A 15,000-nucleotide genomic window follows, 5' to 3' on the forward strand; every position below is an offset into this window, starting at 1 on the left:
TCCAGCAGCTCAGACTGGGACCAGTCTGCTCCATCAGCACTGCAACCTGCCAGTCACACCAAGACTGCTCACAGTAAGACTGTCCACCTGCACCTCCTTCACTTCTCCCTGTGAGGTCCTTCAGGACCTCCAGTGAGAAGATTCACTGAGGGACATTGAGAGCAAACAGTCACACAGCAGCAGCAGCAGCAGCAGCAGCTTCAAGTTGTGGACAGTAAATGATGCTCACACTGTCACACTGATGTTTTCTTCTCCAACCTTTTCTCTGCTCCAGGGGTTGATGATGGTCTGCAGGAGCTTCTCCAGCAGCAGAAGATCAGTCTGGAGAGGAGATGTGAACGTGTGACTGAAGGTGAAGAAGCAGGAAGTCAAACCCTCCTCAACAGCATCTACACTGAGGTCCACATCACTGAGGGACTGAGTGAGGAGGTCAACAGACAGCATGAGGTCAGGCAGCTGGAGACCAAGAAGACCAAGGAGAGCCTCCAGGACCGTCCAATCAGGTGCAGCCAGATCTTTGAAGCCTCACCTGAGCAGCAGGGACTCAGAGTCAGAGTGGTGCTGACCAACGGCGTCGCTGGGGTTGGAAAAACCTTCTCAGTGCAGAAGTTCACTCTGGACTGGGCCCAGGGCCTGGAGAACCAGGACCTTCATCTGGTGCTTCCTCTCTCATTCAGGGAGCTCAACTTGGTCAAAGAGCAGCACTACAGTCTTCTGGAGCTGCTCCATGTTTTCCATCCAACGTTAGAGAAGCTCACAGCAGAGCAGCTGCATGTCTGCAAACTTCTCTTCATCTTGGACGGCCTGGATGAAAGCAGACTGGCTCTGGACTTTGAGAAGAACCAGGTGGTGACTGACGTCACTCAGAAGAAGTCAGTCAGCGTCCTGCTGACAAACCTGATCAGAGGAGATCTGCTTCCCTCGGCTCTGCTGTGGATCACTTCCAGACCTGCAGCAGCCAATCACATCCCTCCGTCACGTGTGGACAGGCTGACAGAGGTACGAGGCTTCACCGATGACCAGAAGGAGGAGTATTTCAGGAGGAGGTTCAGAGATAGAGGAGATGTGTCCAGCAGGATCATCTCCCACATCAAGGCCTCCAGGAGCCTCCACATCATGTGTCAGATCCCGGTCTTCTGCTGGATCACTGCCACAGTTCTGGAGAGCATGTTGAGCTCAGAGCAGAGAGGAGAGCTGCCCAAGACCCTGACTGACATGTACTCACACTTCCTGCTGGTCCAGACCAAGAGGAAGCAGCACAAGTATGGAGGAGGTCCACGGGAGCTGACGGAGGCTGACAGGGAGCTTCTTCTGAAGCTGGGCCAGCTGGCATTTGAACATCTGGAGAGTGGAAACATCATGTTCTACAGTGAAGACCTGGAGAAGTGTGGTCTCAGTGTGACTGACGCCTCTGTGTACTCAGGAGTTTGTACAGAGATCTTCAGAAGAGAGAGTGTGATCTTCCACAAAACCGTCTACTGCTTCGTTCATCTGAGCGTCCAGGAGTTTCTGGCTGCAGTCTACAGCTTCCACTGTCACATCAACAGGAAGAAGGAGGTTCTTCAGTATTACCTGAAAGACTCAAAAGCAGAGGCATCACAAAAAAATATGTTTTTAAAATTTTCAAATCTGTTTAAAAAAGAAGAAGCCCCTAACCCAAACCAAACCTTGGACACCCTGGATGAGTTCCTGAAGAGGATGATGGAGAAATCCCTGCAGAGTCCAAACGGTCACCTGGACTTGTTTGTTCGCTTTCTCCATGGACTCAGTCTGGAATCCAACCACAGACTCTTAGGAGTCCTGCAGGGTCTCACTGACAACCATCCAGGAACCTTAGAGAAGGTCATCAACAACCTGAAGGAGATGAACACTGGTGATGTTTCTCCTGACAGAAGCATCAACATCTTCCACTGTCTGCTGGAGCTGAAGGATCAGTCAGTGCATCAGGAGGTCCAAGAGTTCCTGCAGTCAGAGAACAGATCAGGGAAGCAACTCTCAGACATCCAGTGTTCAGCTCTGGCCTACATGCTGCAGATGTCAGAGGAGGTTCTGGAGGAGTTGGACCTGGAGAAGTACAAGACATCAGATGAAGGAAGATTGAGACTGATTCCAGCTGTGAGGAACTGCAGGAAGGCAAAGTAAGTCCAGATGTTTCTGTCAACACAATCAATCAATCAATCAATCAATCAATCAATCAATCAATCAATCAATCAATCAATAGTGAGTGAACACAGCTGCAGCTTCTCAAAGCGGTCCTGACTCTGATGGTCTGGGTTCCTTCTGGTTCCTCACTGATTGATTCTGCAGAGACGGAGCTTGAAAGCAGCAGACGCTTGTTTCAAGATCCACCTGCAAAGAAAGTAGTTTACCTTCATTATTGATCTTTGATTGATTGATTGATGGATTGGTTGATTTATTAATTCAGTTTGAAACTTTTGTGAGTGTTTATAAAGAGGTGTTGGCTCCACCCTCTGAGAACACCCTGCTTTGGTCTCCTTCCAACACTGTCAGTCACTGTCAGCAGCAGCAGCAGGCTGTAAACACAGGGCTAATGATGCTGCAGTCCTGTAGACAGGGTTGTGGACCATGAATGGAGTGAAGCTGCTCCACTAAGATGAGAAGAAGCAGCAGGAAGGAATGAAGCCACCAACATGATCAACATGTCCAACACACAGCAGCTTGGAGCTCTGATCCAGTGGAGCTCCAAGCTGCTGTGACTGGACACACCAGTGAGCATCATGTGGAGCTGAAGCAGCAGATCAGAGCAACAGTGTCAGTGTTGACTCACTGCTGTGTGAAGCTGCACTTGGTTCCTTGTTGCAGGAGAACTTCATGTGTCCTTTGTGATGATGGAAGCAGCTGATCAGCTGTTGATGCTCCTTCAGTCACTGTCACACTCTCACATGGTGATGATCTTCTCACTGCTGTCTCCTTCACTGCAGACTGTCTAGCAGTGGACTCTCAGAGCTTCACTGTGCAGTGGTGTCTTCAGCCCTGGAGTCCAGCCCCTCCCACCTCACACTGCTGGACCTGAGTGGGAACCACCTGGAGGATCCTGGAGTGAAGCTGCTCTGTGCTGGACTGCAGAGTCCAAACTGCAGACTGGAAGTTCTCAGGCAGGTTGCTGCCCTCTACTGGTGGACAGTGTGTCAGCAGATGGACATCACACACAACATCTTGTCTCGTTGTTGTGATGTTTGGAGCTGCTCAGTGGGACCAGTTTGGACCGGACGTCCTTCACCGTCACTGTGAAGGACGTCCGCAGCTTCTGTCTCACTGTAGTGTTTTTCTTTGAGTTCATTTCTAAAAGGAAACTAAAATTCTCTTCAATATGAAGTCACAGTTTTCTTCCTTCTAGATGTGATTGTTTGAATTAGTCATTTCCCTCTCCATCATTTCTTCTTCCTTCAGGTTGATTGACTGCAGTTTGTCAGAGCTCAGCTGGGATTGGCTGCTCTCAGCTCTGAAGTCCAACCCCTCCCACCTCAGAGAGCTGAACCTGAGTCTCAACCAGCTGCAGGATTCATCAGTGAAGGAGCTGAGTGGTTTCCTGCAGAGTCCAGACTGTAAACTGGAGGTTCTGAGGTCAGTTCACCCTCTTCACTCTACAACTGCTGCAGTGATTGTTGTCATGACTTTGAATTGACTTTGTTCAAATTCACTATGATTCCATTAGAAATGTTTTAAATCTCTCTCTCTCTCTCTCTCACACACACACACACACACACACACACACACACACACACACACACCTGTGATTTTCACTCTCCATCATTTCTTCTTCCTTCAGGTTGTGGGACTGCAGGTTGTCAGAGCTCAGCTGGGATTGGCTGCTCTCAGCTCTGAAGTCCAACCCCTCCCACCTCAGAGAGCTGAACCTGGGTGAGAACCAGCTGCAGGATTCATCAGTGAAGGAGCTGAGTGGTTTCCTGCAGAGTCCAGACTGTAAACTGGAGGTTCTGAGGTCAGTTCACCCTCTTCACTCTACAACTGCTGCAGTGATTGTTGTCATGACTTTGAATTGACTTTGTTCAAATTCACTTTACACACACTTTGATTCCATTAGAAATGTTTTAAATCTCTCTCTCTCTCACACACACACACACACACACACACACACACACACACACACACACACACACACCTGTGATTTTCCCTCTCCATCATTTCTTCTTTATTCAGGTTGTGGAGCTGCAGGTTGTCAGAGCTCAGCTGGGATTGGCTGCTCTCAGCTCTGAAGTCCAACCCCTCCCACCTCAGAGTGCTGAACCTGGGTCAGAACCAGCTGCAGGATTCATCAGTGAAGGAGCTGAGTGGTTTCCTGCAGAGTCCAGACTGTAAACTGGAGGTTCTGAGGTCAGTTCACCCTCTTCACTCTACAACTTGTATCACTCTTGTTGTTGTTGTCATGATTTTCACTTCACTGCTGTTGGGAATTCAATTTGCAGTCACTGGTTGTGTTTGAAATGTCTGAAGCTGGGTTTAAAGGTACAGTGTGTAAATCCTGCCACCTAGTGGTCAGATCTTACATTGCAGTGCTCATTCGCTCGCCCTCTCTCTCCCATGTTTTTTTCTTTTATTGCAGATTCTGAAGTGGACATTGTAGTTTGATGTTCAGAGTGATGACACCCTGGAAAAACTCTGCATCATTATAAACTCCATCATTTCTTCTGCATTCAGGTTGGAGGGCTGCAGGTTGTCAGAGCTCAGCTGGGATTGGCTGCTCTCAGCTCTGAAGTCCAACCCCTCCCACCTCAGAGAGCTGGACCTGGGTCAGAACCAGTTGCAGGATTCATCAGTGAAGGAGCTGAGTGGTTTCCTGCAGAGTCCAGACTGTAAACTGGAGGTTCTGAGGTCAGTTCACCCTCTTCACTCTACAACTGCTGCAGTGATTGTTGTCATGACTTTGAATTGACTTTGTTCAAATTCACTTTACACACACTTTGATTCCATTAGAAATGTTTTAAATCTCTCTCTCTCTCTCACACACACACACACACACACACACACACACACACACACACACACACACACACACACCTGTGATTTTCACTCTCCATCATTTCTTCTTTATTCAGGTTGTGGGACTGCAGGTTGTCAGAGCTCAGCTGTGATTGGCTGCTCTCAGCTCTGAAGTCCAACCCCCCCCACCTCAGAGAGCTGGACCTGAGTAGGAACATCGTGAAGGCTTCAACAGGGCAGCAGCTGGATGCTCTGGTGGCCAGCAGAGACTATAAACTGGAGAGTGTGAGGTCAGTACTGGTGTGGAAGCAGTGCATGATGGTTGATGATGTTTCCCAGTCCCAGTGTGAGAGGAGGATGGTGCCAGTCAGCCAGTCACATGACTTTGTTGTGGTCTGGTGTTGACGTCCAGCTGCTCCTCATTCATCCAACTGTCCCTCCATCCAACTGCTTCTTCTCTCACTTCACCACTCAATGACTGATCACTTCATCTTCATCACGCCTCACTATCAGTCCAACGCTCTGTGGTCACATGACCTCCATCTTTCACACTGTCAACATGTGACTGAGAGTCTGTCAACAGTCAAGGTCTCTGGGACGATGCGTTCAAGGACTGTGAGTGGTGACTCCTGCCGTCTCTTCTTCTCTCTGCAGCTGGAGGTTCTGGTGATGAGGGAGGATCAGCTGGTCCTGATGATGCAGCAGCAGCAGCAGCAGCAGCAGCAGCAGCAGCAGCAGCAGCAGCAGCAGCAGCAGGTCTGACTGGACCATGGAGCTGAGGGAGAGTGGAGAGGAGAGCTCCATCTAGTGGTGGATCCTGCATCCTGCCCTGCTGGATTAAAGCCACGTTCACGCCATCACTACGCCAAATATTTGTCCACATGACTGAAGCTGAACTCGTGATGCAGAGTGTAGAAGATGGCAGGACCACATCACTGGTCATCATCATTGAAGATGTTCAGCCAGAGAGACGGATCCTGGATGATCTGGGACAACGTCAAGGAGAAGAAGACCACTGACATTTCAAATGCAGAAATAGTCCCATTGTTCTCCTGTTGAGATGATTCAAGTCCAACAGTCCTTCAGAACTTCTGCTGGTTCCTTTCAATCAATCCATGGATAATATTGTGCAAAGTCACGTCTCACTGACCACACTGAGAGTTGTGACTTCCAGTGAGTCCAGTTGCTGCTCAGAAAATCAGCAGTGTGGCCACAAAGAGTGACTGAAGCTCTTCCTCAACTTCTATTGGATTTCAGCACCAATTCTGAGTCATTATTTCTTTTCAATTCAACAATTCCTATCAATGAACCTTTGTCTGTCAATACAATCAATGATAACCTTATGACTGGTTGACATCCCCAGTGAAATAAAAAGGACCAATACTATAATGTTCTAGTAGAACAAAGACGTCCAAAGAAGAACAAACAACCAGGCAAAACATGCAACAACACACAATGCACACACACACACACACACACACACACACACACACACACACACACACACACACACACACACTGAGCTGAGGCACCGGGGCAAACTACCAAGATTTAAATCACTCACCTTTGCACGTGAGTTGTAAATTAATTCAATGTCTTTCTGTTGGAGCCAAGTTTGGAGTTGAAGTCCCAGTGACTGTCACATCTGAAAGGATGTGAAATTTGTCCTCCACATTTGGCCCATCACCCCCTGAAGGAGCAGTGGCCAGCAGTGGTACTGCAGCCTGGAATCACTGGCTGATCCATCCATCTTCTACCACTTTATCCAGTCGGGTGTCGGGGGCAGCAGCCTCAGCAGAGACCCCAGACTTCCCTGGACCTGGGTCACCTCCTCCAGCTCATCCAGTGGGACCCCGGGTGTTCCCAGGCCATCCTAGAGACCTGGTCCCTCCAGGGTGTCCTGGGTCTTCCTGAGGGTCTCCTCCTGGTGGGCCATGCCTGGAACACCTCTCCAGGGAGGCGTCCAGGAGGCGTCCCATACAGAGGCCCCAGCCTCCTCAGCTGCCTCAACAGTGCAACAGGACAGCAATCAGGTTGCTGGTGAGGTTTGGACCTTGAATCAATTTGTTGTTCAAAGGAGTTCCCTGAAAAGTGGCAGTTTGCTTCTAACTGGAGCAGCAACATCTCTTCTCAGCAAGGTGCCTTTCAATCATTTTATTCAATGCCAACGATTTTGAACCATTTTCAAAAAAACTACTTTGCTTCATCAAATTAAAAACAAAACAAAACAATGAACTAGGAATAAGGGGGCAGGGTGTCACGCTGGATTCTTTGCTGTTATTATCGTGCTATTACAGTGTTGGTTGAGTCTCCACTGATCTGGAATAAAAAAATCCCCAGTCCCAGTCCCAGACCCAGTAAGAATGTCATAGAGTCTGAGACGAGACCCTGGTCTGGAGACCAGGACCAGTCTGGAGAACTACAAGACTACCTCTGGACCAGCAGGTCTTCCATGCTGCTGACTTCAAGACCAGAGGCGACACTGCTGTGGAGCCTTTCTCCTGTGCGTGTGTACACAAGATAATTGCAGTGTTCTTGCCAGTGATGTTTAACTCTGAGTCTGTGCCAGAGACCACCATGGTCTTCATTCCATCATGGTTCCACCTGGTTCCTCTCCAGTGTTCATGTGCAGAATAGTTGGATGCTACTGAGAGAAAACGTCACATTTCTTTTGGGTTTTTGCAGGTTTTGCTCATGTGTCCCTTTATTAAGCATCCAAAGCACAACATTGTTGTTTTTTTTAGGAATTCAATTTCCTCAGTTTGTTCTGAAACACTTTCTTTTCTCTGAATAAACGAAGCTTTTCTGCAGGACACTCGTCTATTGATTGATTACGCTCCAGTTTTGTTTCCTTCCTTTTAGGTTCTGGTAGCTGAGCAACTGCAGTGGCAACACGGGTCTTGCCTGTCGGGGTCCTGACAGGTTTCTGCTGTGGTGCCTTTCTTGTCAGCTTGGTTCTTCATGTCAGCAAAAACCAGAGCCAGCATTGCTCTGCACTGTTTCTCAATAGACTCAAGCAAGTCCTTGACTGTTGCTCTACGGTGACGAAGATCTTGCAAGCTACACCCGTGTAGGCCATTTATCTGTAGTTTAAATGGAAGTGTAGACACAGTGAGTCTTAAACTGGAAGACCTCTCAGGTTCATTCAGTCCATCAGTGTCCTTCACAGTGTTGAAGCAGCTGCATGAAGGAAGAGCATACAAACCATTGCCATCCATGGCCTAGTGCAGGGGTGTCAAACATACGGCCCGCGGGCCGGATGAGGCCCGCAAAGTGTTTTTTTCCGGCCCGCGAGATGATTTTGCAAAATATAAAAACTGCAATTTTTCAGTGAAAGAAAGTGCTGTTCTAAATGTGTCCACTTGGTGTCGCAATATCGTTTCTGCTTCGCAAACAAACTCAATACTGGGGCTGAGCAAAGCGGCACAAGTACAGCCACTCACGCCTCCTATTGGCTGCCCTCATTGCCCCAGAACACCTCCTATTGGCTGCCCTCATTGCCTCAGAACGCCTCCTATTGGCTGCCCTCATTGCCCCAGAACGTCTCTGTCGAAACAGACAAAGTTGATGCAGAGCAGCGTTGCCAACTCAGCGACTTTCTCCCCCCAAAAAGTCGTTATTCTCCCCATGGTGACTTTTATTTTTTGTCAAAAGCGACTAGCGACAGATCTCCCGACTCTTCCTGCTGTTGTTACGTTGCGATCAAGTGCAAATGGTCAATGATGCAAATTAGACGATGAGGTCATTTGGCGACTTCTAGCGACTTTCAGGACGGCCAATAGCGACTTTCCTCACTGAGGAGTTGGCAGCACTGGTCCAGAGTGCAGAGTGCTGAAAGGACACAGACAAAGTAAAACAAATTTTGTTTACGTTATTATTACGATACCATGATTTTAGCGGTCCGGCCCGCCTGGGAAGAGATTTTCCTCTGTGTGGCCCGTGAACCAACATGAGTTTGACACCCCTGGCCTAATGAGTGGCCAGCTCAAGGCTTTGTTGATGTGAGCTGATGCAATTGTGTAGCTATTTCCACAGCTGTGTTCCAGTAGTTCTTTATGATCCATATGTAAAAAACTACCAACGAGGGCTTTGGTTGGTCAATTGTATCTTGATGTAAATACCAGAGTCTGTCACTTGCACTTGTAGTTTTCATTTTCACCGCTCAAATGCCTCGACACAGGTCCTGTATTGCAGTGGACCGCTGGTGAATCTGGGAATCTCTCGGCCTGGAAGAAGAGAAAGTACACATCAGGAAAACTGCTTTTACAAACTGGGCTGCTTGGCGTTGGCGTGTGTGAACTGCCTCCAGGCCAGGCTGGATCAGGCTCAGACGGTCGGGTCGAAGTTCTGGCAGCGCCAGTACCAGCAGCTGATTGGGTGACACTGGAGCGGCAGTGACGGAGGGTTTCATACCAGTGGCTTCAGCAGGGCTCTGTACCCTGGCAGCAATATTGCACTGCGTTGGTGAACCATACTGGCAGACTGAGCCCAGGAGCGCCCTTCAACCTCCTGGAATATTCTAAGCCAGGAAAACTATGGCCCGGGGGCTATATGTGGACCATTCAGCTGTTAAATCCGGCCCTTGAGCTCAACTGGAAGAAATGATGTTAACAGTCAGTCAGTCACCAAACAGCTGCATCTCCTCCATGTCCCAGTGTTTCCAGAGTCATTTCAATAAAGAGCTCAACACCCTGGTGGTTCTGGGAGGTTCTGGGTGGTTCTGGGTGGTTCTAAGAGCTCAACACCCTGGTGGTTCTAGGTGGTTCTGGGTGGTTCTAAGAGCCAAACACCCTGGTGGTTCTAGGTGGTTCTGGGTGGTTCTAAGAGCTCAACATCCTGGTGGTTCTGGGTGGTTCTAAGAGCTCAACACCCTGGTGGTTCTAGGTGGTTCTGGGTGGTTCTAAGAGCCAAACACCCTGGTGGTTCTGGGTGGTTCTAAGAGCTCAACATCCTGGTGGTTCTGGGTGGTTCTAAGAGCCAAACACCCTGGTGGTTCTGGGTGGTTCTAAGAGCCAAACACCCTGGTGGGGCTTCAAAGACTCTGACTTGGTTGCAACTTTGCTACATTTTCCAGTGACATTCCAACAACATGTTTCCTCCATGATATCCCAGGATGCATTGTTTCCTCCTATGAGGAGGCTTAGCAGAACACTGTATCCACCTGCTGCTGCTCTGCTACCCCCCCCTCTGACACACTGTAGACCCCACTGTGGCCCAGCTGTCCAACAGTTTGAGCACAAAGTCACAAACTCACGCTTTTTGTAGAAGAACACAAAAACTCTTCCCTTTTATTTTTTCATACATGGAATTAATTCACTGAATGTTTTTTTTCCTTTGACAATTGACTGACATGCAAATATATACATGAGTGAATGCGCGCACACACACACACACACACACACACACACACACACACACACACACACACACACACACACACACACACACACACACACACACACACACACACACACACACACACACACACACACACAGCAACTTGAGGAGTTTGTCTGGTTTCACACCTGCACGTCTGTGTGTCAGAAGAAGCAGGAAGCAGCGGCTCCTCACTGCTTCCTGTCTGTCCCCACAGGAAGTCCCAGCCTGCCTGCCTGTGTGTGTGTGTGTGTGTGTGTGTGTGTGTGTGCAGCAACCAGCACCGCACAGTTGCACAACATGTTGAGGTGAAAAGCCAGCGAGCAAAAATCTCTTCTTTGATAAGAGATTTTCTGAAGCCAATTTTGTTTTTTGAGAATCAAAAAAAGCAGGAGGAGGCAAGGGGGGGGGGGGAGGTTGCAACACACGTTCATTTATTCTTGCGCTAACATGACTGAAAGCAGGAATGAGGTTTTAAGACTTTTTCTTCCTCTTTATTTCCTTCCACATTCTGTCGTCTTTGTGGCGCCGTCGACCCTTTCCTGCAGTTCACTGCCAGAGTGAGGCCAGAGTGAGGCCAGAGTGAGAGCAGAGTGAGAGCAGAGTGAGGCCAGAGTGAGGCCAGAGTGAGAGCAGAGTGAGAGCAGAGTGAGAGCAGAGTGAGAGCAGAGTGAGGCCAGAGTGAGAGCAGAGTGAGAGCAGAGTGAGGCCAGAGTGAGAGCAGAGTGAGGCCAGAGTGAGAGCAGAGTGAGAGCAGAGTGAGGCCAGAGTGAGAGCAGAGTGAGAGCAGAGTGAGGCCAGAGTGAGAGCAGAGTGAGGCCAGAGTGAGAGCAGAGTGAGAGCAGAGTGAGGCCAGAGTGAGGCCAGAGTGAGGCCAGAGTGAGAGCAGAGTGAGAGCAGAGTGAGGCCAGAGTGAGAGCAGAGTGAGACCCTGGAAGGTCCAACACAAGAGGCACAAAAACTCCAAACTTGGAGCCAATCAAAGTTTCTTCTGATGCGTTTCCTGGGTCTTCAGCAGCTGGTCCAGGTGTGGCCAAACTACGGCCCGGGGGCCATATGCAGCCTATCAAACTTTCCAATTTGGCCCTTCAGCCGGACTGGAAGAAATGATATTAACACTCACAGTCACCAAACAGCTGTAGTTCCTCCATGTTTGCAGGAGAGTCATTCCAATAAAGAGTCAAACACCCTGGTGGTCCAGGGGTGGTTGTAGATGGATGGTTGTGAATCGTTCTAGGTGGTTCTGGGTAGTGGTTCTGGGTAGTTCTGGGTGGTTCTAAGAGCTAAACACCCTGGTGGGGCTTCAAAGACACTGATTTGGTTGCAACTTTGCTTTGCTTCATTTTCCAGTGACACTCCAGCAACATGTTTCCTCCAGGATATCCCAGGACAGAGTGTTTCCTCCTATGAGGAGGCTCAGCAGAACACTGCATCCATCTGCTGCTGCTGCTCTGGCTCACTGGAGACCCCAGCGTGGCCCAGCAGTCGGACAGTTTGACCCTCTGAGCCAGTTGGAGCCATCAGGAGCTGATGTCCTGGAGGAACCACCAGGCAGGAGGAGCCGGAGCTTCCACCTCCTGCTCCTCCTGCTCCTCCTGTTGCTCCTCCTGTTGCTCCTCCTGCTGCTCCTCCATCACACGCTCACGTCCACCACGCCTTCGTCTGGGGCCACGCCCCCCAACTTCAGGGCCGCTGCGTCCCACATCTTGAGCTGCTGCTGCTGCTGCTGCTGATGATGCTGCAGGTGAGAGCTCCCCCCGGTGGAGAAAACCCCCGAGTCTCTGCTGCTGCTGCTGCCGCTGCTGCTGCTGCCGCTGCTGCCGCTGCACACACAGGGAAGGAAGAAGGCGTATTCATCCACTGCAAACTAGTTCCTCCATGTCTGACCGTCAGAGTGCTGCTGTCACGCAAACCTGCAGTCCTGCTCCAGGCCTGCAGGGGGCAGCGTCCCCGCCTCCGGCAGATGGTGGTGGACCTCCAGGACCGACATGTTGCTTAGCAGCTCCGACTCAGAGTCTGGAGAGACCAGGTGGGGGACACCACCCCCGGGGGGGCCACGGAGGTGCTGGAGGAGGAGGAGAAGAGGAGTGACTGCAGGAGTAACAAGGACAAAAGTGAAGGAAGGAGGAGCAGGAGCAGCAGGGGGTGACTGACCTTGAGGAAGTGTGAGGGCAGCTGGTCGGGGGGGAAGCAGGTGACCTTGAGCTTCCTGTAGCTCCTGTAGAGGCCGAAGACCAGCAGCAGCGCCAGGAGGAAGAAGAAGAGCAGCGAGCCCAGGAAGAAGCAGAAGATGATCCACCAGGACGTCGTCCCTGGAGACACGAGTCAGTGAGTCAGTCAGTCAGTCAGTCTCTGTGCTCAGAGGCCAGTGGTGCAGTACCTTCAGTCTTCCTGCAGAGCGGCGCTGTGCCGCTGCTGATCTTGCTGTGGAAGGAGGCCACTGACCGGACGCTGACACAGTACCAGGTCCAGGACCTCAGGCCCGGCAACGTCACCAGGTTGCTGCTGCTGTTCAGCACCATCACACCGCCAGCAGGGGGCGCCAGCGGGGGGCGCTGCTGTGGAGACGACTGCAGCCACTCCTGCAGAGGGACAGACAGGCAGTCAGACAGAGGGACAGACAGACAGGCAGAGGGACAGACAGGCAGTCAGACAGAGGGACAGACAGAGGGACAGACAGGCAGGCAGGCAGAGGGACAGACAGACAGTCAGTCAGGCAGGCAGACAGACAAACAGACAGGCAGACAGGCAGTCAGACAGAGGGACAGACAGGCAGACAGACAGAGGGACAGACAGACAGTCAGGCAGGCAGGCAGTCAGGCAGAGGGACAGACAGAGGGACAGACAGGCAGGCAGAGGGACAGACAGGCAGCCAGACAGAGGGACAGACAGAGGGACAGACAGGCAGGCAGAGGGACAGACAGGCAGCCAGACAGAGGGACAGACAGAGGGACAGACAGGCAGGCAGGCAGGCAGACAGACAGACAGACAGAAGGACAGGCAGAGGGACAGGCAGGCAGGCAGGCAGGCAGGCAGACAGGCAGTCAGACAGACAGACAGGCAGGCAGACAGAGGGACAGGCAGGCAGGCAGGCAGTCAGACAGACAGACAGGCAGGCAGACAGAGGGACAGAGGGACAGCAGGCAGGCAGAGGGACAGACAGACAGACAGACAGACAGACAGGCAGGCAGACAGACAGAGGGGCAGAGGGACAGACAGACAGTCAGGCAGGCAGACAGAGGGACAGCAGGCAGACAGAGGGACAGACAGACAGACAGACAGGCAGACAGGCAGACAGAGGGACAGCAGGCAGCCAGTGGCTGCTGCTGCTCCAGCTACCTGCAGGTGGGCGGGGCCCTCCCAGTAGGAGATGAGGTAGAAGAGCTCAGGGACCAGATCCCTCATGGAGGAGTTGAAGCTGGTCACAGGGTCCTTGATGTGCAGGTCCAGCAGGCTGCCAGCAGGGGTCAGCACCACCTGGCCGGGGGGGCCCAGGGCCGCTGAGGGAGGGGGGGTGAGGGAGGCAGGAAGTCAGGTGGTGCTGGAGGTCACGTGACTCCTCCCACTCCCTGTGTGTCTCTCTCTCTCACCGTCCTGGTCGGGGCAGAAGTCCCGGCCGGTCCAGTTGGAGTGTCGTCCCTCCCTGCTGGCTCTCACCTGCAGCCGGTACAGGCCCAGGTGGTGGAGGCGGAACCTCGTCAAGTCACATGACCGCCCTCGAGTCTCCTTGCACGCCGTCAACCACGAGGCTCCGCGGGGCCTCGACAGCTTGAACTTCCTGAGGAGCAGCAGCCACGTTCGTCAGAAGAACCATCGTCACGATGAAGAGGAGGATAAATAATAATAATTACAATAATGATGATAATAATAACATGATAATGATCATAATATTAATATTGATAATAATTATTATTATTATTATAATGATAATCTATCTATTGTCATTTTTTTCCATTTATTTATAAGTTGAAATCTTTTCAACCTTACCCGGCAACATTAACCCCCCCCACCGTCCCCCCATCCCCCCACTCACGAGATGTACTGTGTGGTGAAGGTGACCTCTTGACCCTGGGGGTGGGCGGGGTCCTGCTCCCAGTCCCAGGTCAGTGTGTAGTTGGTGTTCAGCGCCACCACGCTCACGTTGTGCGGCGCCGCCAGTGGTGGCAGCAGGGCACTGCAGCCTGCAGGGGGCGCCAGAGGAGGGAAGGAAGGACGGAGGGAAGGAGGGCAGCCAATCAGAGAGCAGCAGGAAGACCAAACACACATCATAGAGTTGGCCGCTGGCCAGCAGGGGGAGCTCACACACAGACAGGAAGTGTCCCGCTGGGACTTCCTGTCCTGTGATTGCAGGGATGCAGACTGATGTTTGTTTACACCAACAACCCAGCCCGCACGCACAGTGGAGGCGGGGCTACAGTAGCTGTGTTTACATGCATGTATACACAAACAAACCGGAAAAAAGACCCAATCAGATTAGAAATGCTTCATGTAAACACGTCCAGCAGAAGATTCTGATCCGACCCGACCCGGTCCGTTCGGAAGGAGGTTTTATTCCGAGCGAGAGCCCCTCGCCCCTCGTTACTCCGAACGGCGTCCATGTACGCAGCCATTCAGACGCAGTCTGGGTCCATCTGCACTGCACCGCACCGCGTGTGTGTCTGC

The 15,000-nt window shown here is 51.3% G+C and overlaps 2 protein-coding genes across 4 annotated transcripts in view; one reads left to right on the plus strand and one right to left on the minus strand.

The window, feature by feature from the left end:
• LOC142882263 (NACHT, LRR and PYD domains-containing protein 3-like) overlaps positions 1 to 7,990 on the plus strand; it is a 25,999-nt gene extending 18,009 nt beyond the window's left edge. Inside the window, exons 9-14 of the mRNA XM_076016905.1 lie at positions 3,412 to 3,585; positions 3,791 to 3,964; positions 4,183 to 4,356; positions 4,681 to 4,854; positions 5,079 to 5,252; positions 5,617 to 7,990. Coding sequence (XP_075873020.1) covers positions 3,412 to 3,585; positions 3,791 to 3,964; positions 4,183 to 4,356; positions 4,681 to 4,854; positions 5,079 to 5,252; positions 5,617 to 5,632 — 886 coding nt within the window. The 3' untranslated portion in view covers positions 5,633 to 7,990. The remainder of the gene's footprint in view (positions 1 to 3,411; positions 3,586 to 3,790; positions 3,965 to 4,182; positions 4,357 to 4,680; positions 4,855 to 5,078; positions 5,253 to 5,616) is intronic.
• Positions 7,991 to 10,218: 2,228 nt separating this feature from the next.
• Positions 10,219 to 15,000, minus strand: part of LOC142882273 (interferon alpha/beta receptor 1b-like) — an 8,243-nt gene continuing 3,461 nt past the window's right edge. The window contains exons 2-8 of one of the 3 annotated variants that reach the window (XM_076016936.1): positions 14,372 to 14,519; positions 13,929 to 14,116; positions 13,678 to 13,838; positions 12,719 to 12,920; positions 12,493 to 12,650; positions 12,252 to 12,403; positions 10,219 to 12,143 (exon numbers count right to left, since the gene is read on the minus strand). In XM_076016936.1, coding sequence (XP_075873051.1) covers positions 11,972 to 12,143; positions 12,252 to 12,403; positions 12,493 to 12,650; positions 12,719 to 12,920; positions 13,678 to 13,838; positions 13,929 to 14,116; positions 14,372 to 14,519 — 1,181 coding nt within the window. In that variant the 3' untranslated portion in view covers positions 10,219 to 11,971. Of the gene's footprint in view, positions 12,162 to 12,251; positions 12,404 to 12,492; positions 12,651 to 12,718; positions 12,921 to 13,677; positions 13,839 to 13,928; positions 14,117 to 14,371; positions 14,520 to 15,000 lie in introns of all 3 variants that reach the window. The other 2 variants (XM_076016935.1, XM_076016934.1) reach the window with 2 other exon arrangements.

This window comes from Nelusetta ayraudi, unplaced genomic scaffold (genome assembly GCF_046127955.1).
Source record: "Nelusetta ayraudi isolate G7.1 ecotype Tasmania unplaced genomic scaffold, CSIRO-AGI_Nayr_v1 ptg000241l, whole genome shotgun sequence".
Lineage (NCBI taxonomy): Eukaryota > Metazoa > Chordata > Actinopteri > Tetraodontiformes > Monacanthidae > Nelusetta > Nelusetta ayraudi.